This window comes from Plectropomus leopardus, chromosome 11 (assembly GCF_026936395.1).
Source record: "Plectropomus leopardus strain MGB_pleo_1.0 chromosome 11, ASM2693639v1, whole genome shotgun sequence".
Classification (NCBI taxonomy): Eukaryota; Metazoa; Chordata; class Actinopteri; order Perciformes; family Serranidae; genus Plectropomus; species Plectropomus leopardus.
Window position 1 is genome coordinate 36,848,349 of NC_142186.1, and position 17,349 is coordinate 36,865,697.

General features: G+C 42.6%; 2 protein-coding genes across 2 annotated transcripts; one reads left to right on the plus strand and one right to left on the minus strand.

Moving 5' to 3' along the window:
* Positions 1-371: 371 nt before the first annotated feature.
* ankrd34a (ankyrin repeat domain 34A) lies at positions 372-7,654 on the minus strand. Its single transcript, XM_042490421.2, has 2 exons — positions 7,517-7,654; positions 372-4,683 (listed from the first exon to the last, which is right to left on the minus strand). Exon 2 carries the CDS (start codon positions 4,597-4,599, stop codon positions 2,998-3,000), a length of 1,602 nt encoding a protein of 533 aa, XP_042346355.2. The 5' UTR covers positions 4,600-4,683; positions 7,517-7,654; the 3' UTR covers positions 372-2,997.
* A 3,578-nt stretch (positions 7,655-11,232) lies between these two features.
* Positions 11,233-17,237, plus strand: pnp4b (purine nucleoside phosphorylase 4b). Its single transcript, XM_042490364.2, has 7 exons — positions 11,233-11,329; positions 13,537-13,709; positions 13,985-14,088; positions 15,601-15,776; positions 15,883-16,073; positions 16,316-16,395; positions 16,917-17,237. Exons 1-7 carry the CDS (start codon positions 11,307-11,309, stop codon positions 17,055-17,057), a joined length of 888 nt encoding a protein of 295 aa, XP_042346298.1. The 5' UTR covers positions 11,233-11,306; the 3' UTR covers positions 17,058-17,237.
* The last annotated feature ends 112 nt before the right edge of the window (positions 17,238-17,349 follow it).

Consider the following 17,349-nt stretch of genomic DNA (forward strand, 5'->3'; position numbering starts at 1 on the left):
CTTCGCAGCCCCACCAACACCAACAACATCAGCATTTTCTGGTCAAATGACCGCGGCAAACCCTTCAGTGCCCTTTCTGTTTCTCTGGGTGGGCATCATTTTTTGGCATTTTCCAGTCTGAACAACATGTTTTTCTGAAACTTGACACAATGGGCCTAGAGGTACATCTTTAAAAAAAACATTTACATTTTCACTTGAACCGACAGGCCGCCTGCACGGCGTTGCTGCAGTCAGGTCTCCCTCTCGCCCAAACACGGTCACTTCTGGCTCCAGGAAATCATGAACCAGTGGGTGAAGTCAAGGTGACGGTGTCCATCACTTTATACAGTATGGTTGAGACTCGTCTGATGATTGGATGCGGGACCTTTGAGTGTTGAACAAGAAACAAATGTTTTTATTCCACAGTTTGAGTTACAATCAGATTGAAAGAAGAAAAAATAGATTACAGAATTATTAGAGACGTTTCTATCTGCTAACAGGCTTACAAAAATACTTTAATTTAGTTTAAACTTCAAGTATCTACGTACAACAACAAGGTCCATCAACCAGATAAGTCTGTTCCGGTTTAATCCGGTTTAAACCGGGCAAATTCAGTTTAGACCCAGTCTGCTCCGATTTAAACAAGAACAATCCAGTTTAAAATGAGTCCAATCCAGATTTTTATCGAGTCTGATCCAGTTTAAACAAGTCCAATACAGTTTAAACCAGTCTGATCAAGTTTGAACAGGTGTGATTCAGTCTGATCTGAGTTGAATGAACGTGATCAGCCTGTGTTAAACTGACACAAACTGGTATGAACTGGAAACGGTTTAAACAATTGCGTTTTTAATTACTCTTCATCTCACAAAGGGCAAATTTTTACATGAATCAACTTTATCATCTCTCCGCTAAAGTGTCAACAGGGAGCTTCAATAAAAGCATTTCAGTCAAACTTTATCAACAATCAAAGATTTAGGGACGCTCATTTCAATGAGACTTTATAAAAACACTTTAGTAAATCCTGATCCTCTCCAGAGTCATGCTTTCATCTGTGGACAGGTATAGCCTAGCTTAGCACGAAGACTGGACGCACAGGTAAACTTTAAGATTCACTTTTAAACGACCTCAAATCACTCATTAGCATTGTATTTCATGCTGACCAACAAAAAAGTAACAGCTGAAGCCTGATTGGCAACAGCTCAGGCTCATAGCTTTGAAGGACAGTTATGCTTTTTTATTAAACATAAGTCCCATAATCAACGCTGTTTTTAGAAAAATGTATTTAAATGTATTCAGTCTCAAACTTACAAATTATTCTGTATTCAGGACGAATAGATAGTAGTAAGGCAGAGCGGGGCCGGTCATCCAAGGGAAAAAACGAAAACCTGGACGCAAATTTGTGAATTGTAGGGGGTCAGAGGAATGACCTGCTCTACTCTTCCTGTGTGGATGGTACTCGTTGCGTTCGTTAGTTGGATTGGTAAAGTTTAGGCAGGAGGAGCGGGATAGGTAAGGGTTAAGGTAAGATGCCGGGGTAAGTCCATCAGAGGTGGAATAAGGCAGGCCATTCCCTCACCTGGTGTGTCCCGGACACACACACAGGTGACACTGATATCTATCTTCTGACTCTGGAGAGGACAGACAAAACATGGGACTGTCCCTCTAACTGTCCTTCAGGGTCCTCCGCTCAAGGATTGACATTACAGTACCAGCTCTATTGCACCGACGCATCTTTACAGTATTTACAGTTTCAGCAGGTTTTGGTTCAAATCGTCCACACGACTTCTTTGGAATTTCATAAACAAGAAAACCACGTTTCATTGAAGTTCATCTCAACACAAATTAGATCAAAATATCACCTCAGTGATGTTGGTTAAAGTACAGAAACATAGTCAGGACGAACGTTTCATACGTCCCTCTGAACTGTGGAATAATACGATTCATTCAGAGGAGCTCAGAATCATTTACACAGAGATACCAACTATTATATTGACTAGTGTGTCGATAATTACGGTACATACAGCGCAGTAGGTAGTTTGACACTTTATCACATTCTTCAATCAGAACAGGAGCTTATAAACGGATTAAAATAAATATGTTGGTTTCGTTAATGAAAAGATGACAGTTTGTTTTCAGAGTCAACGTTCAGTTTCGTCAGTTTAGGTCCAGCTAAAAGTTCGTGTTTTCATCCGTCACAAAGACAACAATGGACCTCAGTGCAAATTGTGCATCTGTAAACATCAAACAAGTCGGATCATTTCTTTTTATAGTTTTATCAGTTTTTGACTGAAGTGAATAAATAGGCTAATGAGGAAGCATCAGGAATGTGTTGTAAACTGATTTTTAACCCCGAGAGCTTCCTGTGGATCAGAGGAGAGGAAACAGGAGAGCTGCACCAACAAGGGTTAAACTTCTCTTATTGAAATGAAAAAGGTTTAACTTTTAGAGATTAGTGATGAGAAGGTCTAAATAAATGAATGCTGCATTTTATGAGTTTATCAGGAGCTAAAGAAAAGAAATTGTTAATATTTTTTAAAAAGTGAGCATTGCTGACAAGCAGGGCGTCACAGCTAGATGACTTTGAAGAGAACAACAGTTTAACCCTTTTGAGTGTCTGGTAAAGTGAGGCTTTAAACATCATCAGTAACATTTTAAAACAATTTTTGAACAGCCGTGAGAGGTTAAAAGTTGAGGAAGCACTTTGTTTTACCTTTTTGTTTTTTTTTGTTACGTTAACATGTTGGCTTGAAACGTTAAATTACAGCTACAATTATAAAGAGCTTTAATGTAAAGGCTCAAATTTAAAACTGGTTTCATAAAGTTTTACTAAACTCCAATAAAAACCTTTTCTCGGTTTAATGAAACCCTCATTGGTGCAGCCCTCCATGAAGACCAGACACGTTGGTTTTAATGAGGTCATCAGTGAGATGATGATCTGATGGAGAAGCTTCACAGTAAATCGCCACTCTGAGAGTCTCTGCAGCTACCCATCATGCTCTGCCACGACGCCTCCTGTCATCAATCCCCGTTGGACTCGATGACCTTCTCGGCCAGGATCTCCTGGAAGGTGGAGAGCTGCTTCATCTGCTCCGTCTGCATCGAGTGTCTCCTCATCAGCTTCTTCTTCATCTTGAAGTCCGGGCCTCGTTTAGGGGAGGCCGGGGCCATGGGGACCAGGATCTTGTGCCCAGAGTGGATGGGGGAGGTGGGCTTTCCGTTGGCCCGGATGACGGGGATGGGTCTCTGGGGATTGATGTTGAGCGGAGGCAGGAAGCCTGGCCTGGTGTGAGAGATGTGGTCCAGAAGGAGGGTACCAGAGCCCCGGCGCTCCAGGAGTCCTGGGGGACGCCTGCGCATGGTGATGGGGGACACCGAGTTGGGGATGTTCTCCAGAGACTCCCTGGAGGAGCTTGTGACCAGGGAGAGGGGGGAGGCGTTGTACCTCCTTCGCTCCACAGACACCCTGCCAGAATCCGGAGATCCAGGGATGGACTCTGGGCAGAGATGGGTGTCTGACTCATAGTGCTCCATCCGGGTGAGTTTGGGGTGAGCCAGGGCCCGCGCTGCAACCGCCCCAGGTCCCCCAGCGTTCTCCTGGGACTCTGGGGCCGTGTTTCTACGGTACAGGATCTGGTGCTGTTGGACTTTGTCAGCCCAAGAGGAACCTGACAGAGCTGCGTAGTCCTCGGAGCAGGATCGATCGATGAGTTTGGGGGAGCAGGGATCATGGGTTTCAATGCTGTGTCGCCTTGACAACAGAGGTCTCACAGGTTCTGTGATGGACAGGCCATTGATCTCAGTGATCGTCTTGCTCAGATCACAGCTGCCCTCCTCCACCAGGCCTCCGTCAACCCTCTCCTGAGGAACTCCACTCAGCACCGAGGGTGCTACCAGGCCCCAGGGCTCCGAGTTCAGCCTCTTCAGCAGCTTCCGTGGTGGCGGTCTCTTTTCTCCTGGTGGTCGAGCTGAAGGTAAAGGTAAAGCCGAGGTGAGCGCGAAGCTGAAGATCCCCTCGTCGTCTTTGCTCTTGTCTCCTGCAGGTGAAGAGGTGCCAATCTCCACCTCAGACGGAGACATGCAAGCCGGAGACAGTTTGTCCACGATGCCCGGCGAGGGCGGGGAGTTGAGGTACTGCTTGGTCTTCTTGGTGCCCGACGGTGACGTGTCAGTGGTGATGATGATCACCTCTTTGCCTTTGGCCTTGCAAGCATCCAGCAACACCTGCAGAGTGTCGCGGTCTCCCCTGTTGATGGCGTGGACGAGGGCTGAGGAGCCGGAGTAGTCTTTGAGGCTGGGATCAGCTCCGTTCTCCAGCAGTAGTGAGACCACCTCCTTCCCCGCCTGCTCGGCACAAGCATGCATCAGCGCCGTCCTCCCACTCTTGTCAGGGATGTTCGGATCGGCACCTTTCTCAAGAAGGTACCTCACCATCCTCTGCCGGGTCTGCGGGTCGTCGTAGCTCGCTATGCAGGCGGCGGAGATTGGAGTCTCCCCGCGCTCGTTGCCCTCGTTGATGTAAGCGCCGCCCTCCAGCAGCAGGCGGGTCAACCTCAGCTTCCCCTGGAAGACGGCTTTGAGGAGGGCGTTCCCCTCGGTCTGCAGGGGTCCTCCATCTCCCATGATCCCTCGCCTCACCTCAGACCTCCTGTCCACTGGAAGCTAGCTCAACGCTGACTGCCCATCCTCCACGAGAAGTCACATGACCTGCAGGAGAAACGCACATGAGGTAAGTTCGTCGTCCGTCAGGGTCACTGTCATGTTAGCAGACAAGGCTCCTGCAGATCCTTGAAGAGTCTTAAAAAGCATTGAATTCATTAATCTCAATAAAAGGCCTTTGTTCGTATGAAAATGACTTAAATTCATCTTTAAAAAGTCTAAAAATGCACAGACATGGGAAATAGAATTTTTTAGAGTTCGAGTTTCTTTCTGATGTTGCTTTGTAAAATCTCAAAATAATTGGTAATAATTTTTTTAAAAAATTAATTCAACAAATTCCTTTTCTTTAATTTGTCATGATGAGAATCCAAACAGTTGAATCTCACATGTCGAGTTGAAAACACAAAACGAACAGAGGTGCCAGATATTTCCCTCTACTTATTTTAAAATAATATAATATATTCATTGTCTTCCATGTGTTTAACTCAAAAAAGGTTGTTTTCACTGCACCAAACAAATTTCATGTTTCATGTCATACTAAATATTTCGGCAAAATGAAATTGTCCTTTAATTTTAGCTATTAGAAAATTAATCTTAAAATTAATTCAAATTGGCAATTAAAAAGTCTTAAATCTAACCTGCCTTAAGCTGCAGGAACCCTGAACATTAACCAGATATATAATATAATGATAATAACACTGTGGTCTAGAGTGAAATGTGAATGTACTGTGTGTTCTGAGCACACACAGGTGTCATTACCTGCTGAATGACGGCAGAGAGACTCAGTGTTTGTATTTCAGTGTGAGAGTGAACATATGGACACACACACACACACACACACACACACACACACACACACACACACACACACACACAGGTGGACTTTGAACCTTTGGCTGTTATTTTAGTTTGTCAGTTAAGAATCAACATTAACACAAAACAGAACAAATCCTCACCCCAACAATACATGGGTGTATATGTACACATACATACAGTATTTATAAGAAGTACACCCCAGCCAGCAGGAAACGTTCCCACAACACTGGCTAACGTTACCTACAAGTTACAATAATGTTTACAATAACGTTTTAACTGAAGCACTCTGAGGATGTTTTGGTGACGTTGAGCGGTGACAGATCAGAGATTGTTCTTTATAAAACGTTCCCACAATGTTACATGAGAACAAAGGAAGAACATTTAAACAGCTACATTCAGAAAATGTTATTGAGGTCTGAAATTACAGACCATTTTTTAAAATGAAAATGTAGTGTTATGAGATATGTTAACAACAAAAAAAGTTTTTTAAAAAATTATGTTTATAGAGGATATTAGCATAACTTTAAGAAGAACGTTCTGGGAATTAAAAGAAAACTTGCCGCTGAAAACATGAATAAAATATTGCATATGTTGCGTTGTACCATCCTCAGAATGTTTTTAGTACCAAAAATTGCTAGCTGGGATGTTTGAAGATCCAAAGTTTCTATATTATTTTATTTAACAACGTATTTTCTTTATAGAAATATAACAGAGATCCATATCAAGTCCTATAAATAACACTTAAGGTAATATTCAGAGTTTTAGGTGGTTTTCTTGGTGTTTGACCCTCTGCAATAAAGTTAAATTAACTTTAAAAAGAACGTGGCAGACTTTATAATACAGGCGATCCCAATAAGTGACCTTTTAGTGATGATAAATATAAGAAGTAGACCCAGCTAGCAATTTTCGGTTCTAAAAACATTCTGAGAACAATACAATGCAACAAATGCAATGCTTTAGTAACATTTTCAGTGTTTGAGTTTTTGTTCCCAGAGCGTTCATTCTGTATAAACCTCAAAAAATCTTTAAAATGTTTTGTTTTGTTTTAATAGTTAACATATCAGTCATATTACATTACATTTCCATAAAAAAGGTCTGTAATCTCAGTCCTCAGTGACATTTTCTGAATGTTGCTTTGAAACCGTACTTTGGTTATCATTTAACCTTAAAGCACCATTATGTAACCTTTAAACGTTCTTTTAACGTTAGATTAACATGTTTCCTTTAAAACATTATTGCAACTTGTAATGTTGTAGGAACATCCTCTGTTAGCAGGGGAAGTAGCTGCTTTTATTTGGGATACTTCATTTTCCCACATTTGAAATGCAGGATTCTGACTTGTATGTTGTGTTGTTTTTGTATCGTTTTTACACTAGTGTTATTACTTTTACAGAAGTAAAGGATACTTCTTTAACCACAGAGCTAAAGTACAATTATACACCAAGAAGTTTTAACATTTAACATTTAACTTGTTATTAACGGTTAGCCTGTTGTCATTATTAATGCAGACGGTTATCACCTGCAGCAGCTCACGTGTCTGCTGTCACACAGGTGGAGCCTGTAGTAACGTGATGATGATGATGGTGATGATGATGAAGGTGTCTGACTATGGAGGAATGCGTTTACCGGGTTTCTACGTCAGTCTGACGCAGTGATTTCTATATTTACACACCGGTTGCGAAGTTAACGGCAGAAGCGCGCGCGCGCGCGTGCGTATGTGTGTGTGTGTGTGTGTGTGTGTGTGTGTGTGTGTGTGTGCGGCGTGCATGCGTTCGTGTACACACACACACATATATGGACGCACACACAGGATGAGATGGTGTGTGTTTTTGCTGCATCATCATCATCAAACCGTCACATCTGGTGACAGCACACACCGTTTTATCTCATTGTTAAAATCACCGACACACACACGTATATACACACACACACACACACACACACACACATACGCACGCGCGCGCGCGCACAGAGTGGGAGCAGCCGTTAAAATGTGTGATGAAGATGAAGATGGAGGGATGATGGAGGAAACAGGAAGACACGCGGAGCTCTTCGCTTTTCTTACCGCAGAGTTGAAGAAGCAGCATCATCTTCATCTTCATCACCGGACCGACCGCAGCTGTCCGTTACCGTCGGTAGAAGACTGTTTACTGACTGACGGAGTCGCTGCACTGACACTCCTCCTCCACCTCCTCCTCCTCCTCCTCCTCTTCCTCCTCAGAGTCTGAGCTGACAGAGCCGCTCCGAGCAGATCAACGGCCAGACGCACGAGACCCCCAGCCCACCCCAATCCATTCAACCTCCCCTCAAGCAGCTGATATATAACAATAATAATAATAATAATATAAAATAAAAATGGTGACTTTAGTTTTTCATTATGTGATATTTGAGACATTTGAAGAAGCTCAGAAATTACTTAAATTACTTACTTAAATCACTAACCTCAACAGGCTTAAATTTGGGACAGGCGCTTTATGGGATGGGCTTTTAATTCCTTCCACACAAAACTTCCTCATCAAAAATGGAAATACAGTCAAATTATTTATTTGAGACATGGGCATATTGGCTTTATTTTAAGAACAAGGTAATGAGCAATAAAAAATAAGAAATGACCCAAAAGTTAGCAAGAACTCTGTCCCAGATTATACTTAATATGTGATCAAGAAATGATATTTAACACAAGAATTTTTAAATTTTTTAGTTAAAAAATAATATATATGTGTAGTTAGTACTGTTAATTGTTCCAGGTACAACTCATTTCAGTGTAGAAGTATTAAAATTCTATATATTGTGTTGTAAATACGCGCAGTGACTGCAACTGAATTTTGCTATTGGCTCATCCCAGGAGCAGCAGCTTGCTGTCATCACCTACCAAAATCTCACTCGCAGCCCTGCCGCTGCTCTCTCACCAATCGACTACTTTTGGTGTGAGCAGGGGGCAGGGAGGTGCTGTGGATCAAGAGGTGGCACGGTTGGGTGCCTGAGCATGTCTTATTCTCCTCCCAGCCCTGCTTATTTTTGAGTTTTTTCAGCCTGTTTTCAATCCAAATTCATCAAATTCAGCGGCTCTTTCAGGGTTTTCATCATATGAGCATGACACCAAAAGCCACCTTTCACATCCAACCAGAACGCTGCTGGACAGTGTCAGATGAGAACATACTCAGATAAAACCGGTGGCCTTATTTAATGATGGCCGGACAGCACCACACGCGTCCACATGCAACGCACACGGGCGGCCAGAGGGAACCAGTCACATGCGAGTGAAACACAGAAGGATGGCGACACATAATAACACTACCGTTAACCCCGTAATATAAAAAGTCACACAAACAAATAATTTTTTCCGGGGAGTTCAGGGTTAATATGTTTTTTTTCTACACCTCACCATGTGCCTCTTTTGCCTAAACCTAACTGTGGTATTTATATGTATCAATTTATCATCACTACAGTCTGTCTAATGACTCAGTTATTACCATTATTATTAATGTTGTTATTTTAAACCTATTATTATTATTAATTTTAATATTACAATTGTTATTATTAGTGGAAGTGTTGATGACAAAAATAAAATACTGCAGGACACACACACACACACACACACATACACACAGACTGTTGCTATTATGGAAACACAGTTTCTATGGCAACTGATGTGCTGGATTCCTGCAGAAGTGTTCCCACGGCGACACACAGCTCTTTACCTCACTGACACACACACACACACACACACACACACACACCCTCTCTCTAACAGAATGATGGAGGTTTTGCTGACATAGCAGAAACTGTTTGACCTCAGCATGGATTGCAGTATTAATACAAGTACAAACAGTAAGAGTTGTAGTAGAGTAGTAGTATAAGTACAGATATAGAATATACAGAGATCATCACAGCAGCACCACAGAACATGAAGGAACCACAAAGAGCAGAAACAAACACAAGCATTATGTGCAAAGAGTCAACATGTATATAAACCGATGAGCTGCGTAAACCACTGACTCGTGTCTCGGGAATAAAAAGGATCATTTCATTACAGTGCAGCGCTCTGCTCAGAAACCTTTGGTCCTGACATTCAGGTGGATGTCACCTGACATGCTCCACCCACCCAAACACCATCACAGACCAAGTAAACCCCCCCTCATGGCAACAGCACTCCCCAATTGCAGTGCCCCCCCCGCAGGAAGATAGTGTACCATGCAACACCATAAAAACTGCTCAGGGACGGGCCAAAGAGCTAAAGCTGTCGACCCTCCGAATTTCCACGGATCCTGTGAGGTCACATGACACTGAGTCTATGTGCTTGTCAGTAGGAACTGGCTCCCTCATGATGCAGCAGGAGCTACAAGAGCAGTTATTGCATCACATAACTCTGAGAAAGTTTTTAACCCACAATTCCTCTGTGAAATCGTGGACTACATCTCCCAGAAATCCCTCCTACGTGTCTGCTCCCTCCTATAAGGGGCTCGCCTTTACATCATGGCTCCATGACACGCACGCACACATTTGACCCAAAACAGGTGTAATCTATTATCAGTTTCTGGATATCCAATTTATCTTTTTAATAAAAACTGAGAAGAACAACAGAGAGCCAGTTTCACTGGATCAGGACTGGTACTGATTTCATTGCTGGTTTATTGATCAGGTATCAGATGATCAGCTGCTGAGTCCACAGCTTCTTTGGAGCATGTTTCTGTGTTTATCTCTGTGTGCTGATGTCAGATCAGTTTTTTGTACCAGCCCAGATACTCCGAGTTCAGATAACAGACTGAGGATCAGCAACTCACTCCTCCTCTCCTCAAAGGAAAATAACTGGAAATCTAAAAGTTCAATTTACAGATTTTATTTATGTCAACTTTTACTTCATTTAGATATTTAAAACTGAAGATTGATGCTTTCAAACTTTGAGTTTCATAACTTTTTCATGATTTACAATCATAATATTATTATTTTATATATATATATATATATATATATATATAGAGAGAGAGAGAGAGAGAGATAGATAGATAGATAGATAGATAGATAGATAGATAGATAGATAGATGGATAGACTTAACCAAAACAAGGTAGAAAGAGCATATTACCCTGATTGCAGCTTCACTCCAAAGGCTGCCAGTCTTTTTCGGACTAGATTTTAATGTTCTCTCACTTGTTTTTAAAGCTCCTAATGCTGGGACTGCCCTACATTGCAAGCTCTCCATTGTGCAAATTTTTCTTCACGAGCCCTCAGATCTTCTGTTTTTGTTCCAAAATTAAGGAATACCTTCCAAAAGCTATAAAAGATGCAGCCCAGTGACTATTTATTTAGTCTGGCTTTTAATTAATTTAAATGTAATTATTATGTTATATTCATTCTCTCTGTTACTGTTCCTCCTGGTCCATTCTTTATCTTCACATGAATATTATATATATATGATAATGCTGTCATGACTTGATGATTTCACGTCAGTTTGCTGATTCCCTTTTTTTGTAATGTTTGTCCAACCCTTTTCTAAGGGTTAAATTTAATTTGAATATTATAATATAATATAAAATAAAATGATATAATATACAGTCATTATATATTGTGCTTTTACAGAATGTGTTATCTGTACCGCGCCCGTCATAATATACTGTGTGTACATTATCAGAGACTGTATACATATATACCTGAGTAGTTTGTGGAAGCCACCTACGAAACTTTAAACCTCGACTGTACAAACTGCAGAGGTCAAAGGTCACAGACACACAGAGTCAATGACCCCGACTGTATTTACAGGCTGTGATTCAACCAATCAGAGCAGAGCGACCTCTCACTGACTCTCTGCTGATCTCCGTCTTTTTCTTTTTCTTCCTCTCATGTCTGCAGGTGAACGATGCACACCAAAGGAAGTTCCTGGTAAGATCTCTCCTCACTTTCTGAAATTAATTATTTCATTTTTCTGTACTTCAACTTTGCCTGAGAATTTACTAATTCTTCTACTGTGCACTTCTACCGCATTATAATTATCTTCTAACTGCAGATGTTGTTGATATCCCATAAAAAGATTTGTACATAAACATAATTCATTTTCAAAATATGATGCAGTATTTTACTATGGAACTAATTAAAATCTGGCTTAAATATGTATTTATGAGTTTTATCAATATTTTGTGACCACTGAGAATTCTGGATCACAATTGGTTGGAACGTATAGTTTAACCTTTAGACATTGTTGGGCTTGTTACGCATAAAAAATTTTTAAACAATGCATTACTTGTTATTATTTTCAAAATTGATATTGTTATTTTCCATATTAATCTCTGCCAACAATATTTTAAGTTCTTCGTACAAAATTGATAACTACTTACTTTCACCTCCAAATTCAGACTTTGTATGAGCACCTGTGTGAATATCAGTGTGACCTCTGGTAAGCATAGCTAGATCTAGATAGCTTGTAAATGATTTTTAAATTTTTTTTACCTTGGCATCTTCTGTTGTGATTGGTATTTTTTGGAGATGGAGAGTCAATCGTGGAGATAGGCAACATTTAATCCGCCAAAAATCAGAAAATACATTTTTAACCTGAGGGAAAGGAAGGACTTTGGAGTTGTTGGTGGTCAGAAAGAAACTATGGGGTGTGGCCAAAGCAGATTTAGTGTATATACGGAGAATGTTAGTTTAGGAAGTTGTACAAGAACCAAGATTTAATATTCAATAAGCAGTTAGTAGGGAAGTGAGTGGAAGGAGGCTTAGTGATGGATAGAACTGGGTGCCATCTGCATTGTAGTGGAAGTCAATGCTGAATTTTCTTAAAACATGGCCAAGAGATAGAAGATAAATGACAAATTAAAGGGGACCAAAGACAAAACCCTGAGGAATACCACTAGTAACTGAAAAAGAGAGTAATCTGAATTTTTTAAGTCAGGCAAACTGAATGTAGGCAGACAGACAGATACGATCTAAACCAAGTAATCTGGTGACTTGTTTGTCGACTGATAGCATGAAACTTAATTTGTAATGAATTGTGTGCGTCCATGCTTTTCTACCTCCATCAGATAAATAGCAAATGTCCTTTTGATAATACCGTTATTGCCATACTTCCGTCTGTTGAACACCATCAGCGACTACTAATGACGTATCAGGGTCCTGAAAGGTTGTTCACTTTCATAGGGGAGGATTTCAACCACCACTATTTGTAATGGTGTCCGTCTGTTCTAAGGATGAGGGGTGGGGTAAAAATTAGGAATGGGACTGGGCCAAAATACCCACTCTCAGGATCATTCACTGAATAAATGAATGATTCAACAAAACCAACGTGACACCACAGTTATCAGAATCCAGGTGAGTACAGTTTTAATCTTCAGTTCAAGTTCTGATCTTTGAACCTGAGCTTCACTTTTAACCATTTCTTAAGTAAAATCTGCTGTCAGGTCACTTTTCTTGGTTTCCTCTGAAGATAAAAAGCTGTTAATGATCACTGAGGGGTCCTCGTGTTCAGTAATATCAGTACTTCAAGTGAAGAAAAACACGTCATCACAGTGAGATTAATTCACCTCGTTTCTAAAAACCTGTTTCAAGTTCATTTTTCTTTTTTGCATCTGGTTTCAGGATTCAGACATTCTGTTTTTGTTTACTTTATACCCCATACAAGATGAAGACAACCTGACAAAAGACAAAAGACAACCTGATAAACACAAAGAGATCCAACATTTACCATGATGCACCTGTCATCATTCAGGCTCAGTTATGCTCTCCACTGGGCAATGAGCTGACGCTGTATTGCAATGAGGAAACGTCTGATCATTTACACTCTGTACGGTAAAACGATATTCTCCCAAACCGAAGGGGGCAGTATCTCAAAAACTCACGTCTACAGTACAGTTCTCTGCCCATCTGCGTCTGTGCAGTCATGGTGCATGCCCACCATATACATTAGGAATCGCCCCCATTCATGCGTATTATTTGTCCGCTAAGAAAATTTTGCTGCGTTCAAACAGAACTTTTGCTCACAACATGGGAGGTTATAAATTTGGAGCTCTCAGAAAATTTCAACTTCCAAGGTTGTGAATACTAAATCAGCGAGGTGTTCATAGTATGTCCTCCCCCTCTCCTCCTCCCCCCAGCTGCTGCTCATTTGAGCACTACAAACTGACCACTGAGTGGCTCCTGAACCACACGAGTCACCGTCCGAAGGTCGCCGTGATCTGTGGAACAGGACTCGGCCTTCTGGCTGACGGAGCCGCCAACAAACAGACCTTCAAGTACGAAGACATCCCTAACTTCCCCGTCAGCACAGGTGAGTCGGTCCCGCCCACTGCAGACTAAGGGGGGCGGAGCTTCTTCTTTCCTGCCTGCCTCCTTCTCTTCTGAAGCGTCGTTAGTTCTGATCATCAACCCTGAATATTGTTTTTTCTTTATATTGTCATGTAGCAGAACTCACCATGTGTTACAGAAAGACACACTCAGATTAATTTAACTATCGACAGCAGACTGTTTACGCTAATCTCTCTCACTCTGCCTACCACTGTCTCTCTCTCTCTCTCTCTCTCTCTCTCTCTCTCTCTCTCTCAGTTGCCGGTCATGAGGGCAGTCTGGTGTTTGGGACAATCGAGGACACTTCCTGCGTCTTCATGCAGGGTCACTTCCACCTGTACGAAGGTTACTCCCTCTGTCAGGTGAGTCCCCATCAGGTCCTGAAGTGACCGTTTCCCTCTGACCCTTCACTTAGGGGCCGTTTAGCCTACATGGCAAAACTTCTTGCATGAAATATTAAACTTTTGTTGCAGTTTGGCCTTTCGTTCACACAACAACAGGGTTTTCAGGTCCCAGAGTGTAATCTTTTTAGAAGCGCAACCCCTTCTGTCGCCGTTTAAAACTGACATCACGGCCGCACTTCACGCATGTGTGTGGTGAGATTTATAGTGAGGTATCACTGTTTTATGAGGCATTTTGAGGCATGAAGAGCGGTTGTTTTTTACAGAGACATCGCTGCACTTCCTGCCAGAACTGTGCCCCCCAAACCAGGTATTTCAAGCCAAAACATGATCTTTCAGGATCTCAAGGCGGTTCTAGTTTGGGCTCAGAATTGCATCTCTGCTCTTTGCAGATGATGTGGTTCTGTTGGTTTCATCACATTGTGACCTCCAGTATGCACTGGGGCAGTTTGCAGCTGAGTTTGAAGCAGTCAGGAAGAAAGTCAGCACCTCGAAATCTAAGGTCATGGTTTTCTGTCGAAAATTAGTGGATTGCCTCCTCTCTAGGTGAGGAGAGAGTTACTTCCCCAAGCAAAAGAGGTTCAAGTATCTCAGGTCTTGTTCACGAGTGAGGGTACAATGGAGCGTGAGATGGGCATCTGCAGTGATGCGAACACTCTGCCGCACAATTTTGGTGAAGACGGACCTCAGCTGGAAGGCGAAGCTCGAAAGAATGAGATCGCAGATACAAACGGACCAAATGAGTTTCCTCTGTAAGGTGGCTGGGCTCAGCCTTGGAGATAACGTGAGGAGCTCACGCATCAGGAAGGAGCTCGGAGCACAGCGAGCAAAGCCGCTGCTTCTTCACTTTGAAAGGGGCCAATTGAGGTGGTTCGGGCCTTCTGTCAGAGGTATTCTGGGCATGTGCACCTGGTTGGAGGCCCTGGGGCAGACTCAGAACATGCTGGAGGGATTTTATATCTCATCTGGCCTGGGAACGCCTCGAGGTCCCCCAGGAGGAGCTGGAAAGTGTTGCTAGGGAGAGGGACGTCTGGAGTACGCTGCTCAGCCTGTTGCCCCCATGACCCCCAGATAAGAGGAAGAAAATGGATGGATGTTGGAAGGATGAACAGTCTTTTCCTAACCATAGCCAAGTGGGTTTTGTGCCTGAATCTAATAACATGTTAACCATAGCATTGATGAAACATCAAGAAACATAAAGTTTCAATGTACCCGCTGAATAAGAACTTGAAAATGCAACATATCTGCGGTTTGCAGAAGCAGTCAATGCAAACAATTTTCTGGCGATGGGGTTGCAACAGGTGATGTCCGCGGTTATTTGGACCCATATGAGGTTGCTCAACATCTGATCAGGATCCTCCTGGACTCGTCACTGTGGACAGGAAAAAGCTGTTGCTGACCCGAACCCACTGGAGCGTTTATCCTATCAAGACTATCTCATTGTTTACCTGTCTGTCTGTCTACCTGTCTCAGGTGACATTCCCTATTAGGATCTTTAAGCTGATGGGGGTGGAGTCTGTGCTGGTGACAAACGCCTCTGGAGGGATCTGTCCAGACTTTAAAGTCGGTGACATCATGATAATCAAAGATCACATCAACCTGCCGGGATTCGCCGGACAACACCCGCTGTGTGGACCCAACGACGAGCGGTGAGACAGGACTACAGACAGAGAGACAGGAAAAGACAGCGATGATTACATATGAGCCCGGACTATATTGGCATTAAAAATGTGACCTATCTGTCTGTGTCTGTAGTTTTGGGATCAGGTTCCCCTGTATGTCTGATGCGTACAGTAAGGATCTGAGGCGGCTGACGTTGGACGTGGGTGCCGAGCTCGGCTGCAGTGACTTCATCAGAGAGGGAGTTTACTGTATGGTGAGCGGACCGAACTTCGAAACCATCGCGGAGGCCAGAATGCTGCTGATCCTGGGCTGTGACTCTGTAGGTAAGACAGGAAGACAGGTGGACACACTGTCCTCAGTGACTGGTCAGCCTTCCTAGTAAATAAATGAGTCTTAACGAGCGTCATAAGTGATTAAACAAAGAGAGCAGTGATTGGCTCTGCTGTCGACACTGGGACCAGTTCGCAGAACGTCTTTGATCAATTATAGTGAAAACTTAATATGGTGAAAACGTTTGTTTTCATTCATTTCACACTCTCCTCCTCCTCCTCCTCCTCCTCCTCAGGTATGAGTACAGTTCCTGAAGTGACGGTGGCGAAGCACTGTGGACTCAGAGTTCTTGGTCTGTCCCTCATCACCAACATGGTCAGTATTAAAATGATAACAGTGGTGTCTGATACAAAAAAAGCACATTTGAATGGGCTTGTAACTCGAATGATGGCTGTGATGTGGCTGTTTGACAACTTTGATGTAGCTGTATGACGGCTGTAATGTGGCTGTATGAAGGCTGTGATATGGCTGTAAGACGGCTGTTTGATGGCTGTATGACGGCTGTAAGACGGCTGTTTGATGGCTGTGAGACTGCTGTGATGTGGCTGTATGAAGGCTGTGATATGGTTGTAAGACAGCTGTTTGATGGCTGTATGACGGCTGTGATGTGGCTGTTTGATGGCTGTATGACGGCTGTGATGTGGCTGTACGACGGCTGTGATGTGGCTGTTTGATGGCTGTATGACGGCTGTGATGTGGCTGTACGACGGCTGTGATGTGGCTGTACGACGGCTGTGATGTGTCTGTATGATGGTTACAATGTAATGGTAATTTGGCTGTAAGACGGCTGCATTGTGGCTCTGTAATGGCACTGACCTGTCTGTGTTGCCCTGCAGGTGTCTCTGGATTACAGTCGGGAGGAGAAGGTTAACCATGAGGAGGTTCTTCAGACCAGTAAGATGAGGGCAGAGGTTCTGCAGAAACTTGTCACCATGCTGATCTCTCGCTGCCAGCAGCAGGGCATTAACACACACTGACAGACCCACAGAGAGGAGGACACCCCCACCCTCATCAGCGCTGCGTGATATCTGACTGTACTCGCTCTGTCAGTGTCGTCTTCTTAAACTGCAGTGAGTCTGTAACTCTGTTGTATCTTACGCTGCTGTTGTGTTTCAGCTCTTAAATTTACAATAAAACTCTGTTAAATGACTGAAGAACGGAAATGTTTTTATTTTATTTTGAATCAACTGTTTACACCTCTGTTATACTTTTATATTTTAATTTTTTATACTCAGTTCATTCATTTTAGAATCACTGTAATTTATTTTT

What these genes read in the sequence shown, in the direction of transcription:
- ankrd34a (XM_042490421.2), bottom strand. Translation starts at nt 4,599, where the DNA reads ATGGGAGATGGAGGACCCCTGCAGACCGAGGGGAACGCCCTCCTCAAA.
- pnp4b (XM_042490364.2), top strand. Translation starts at nt 11,307, where the DNA reads ATGCACACCAAAGGAAGTTCCTG. An exon ending in CACACCAAAGGAAGTTCCTG is followed by an intron (nt 11,330 to 13,536) that starts GTAAGATCTCTC and finishes TCCTCCCCCCAG; the next exon opens with CTGCTGCTCATTTGAGCACT. An exon ending in TAACTTCCCCGTCAGCACAG is followed by an intron (nt 13,710 to 13,984) that starts GTGAGTCGGTCC and finishes TCTCTCTCTCAG; the next exon opens with TTGCCGGTCATGAGGGCAGT.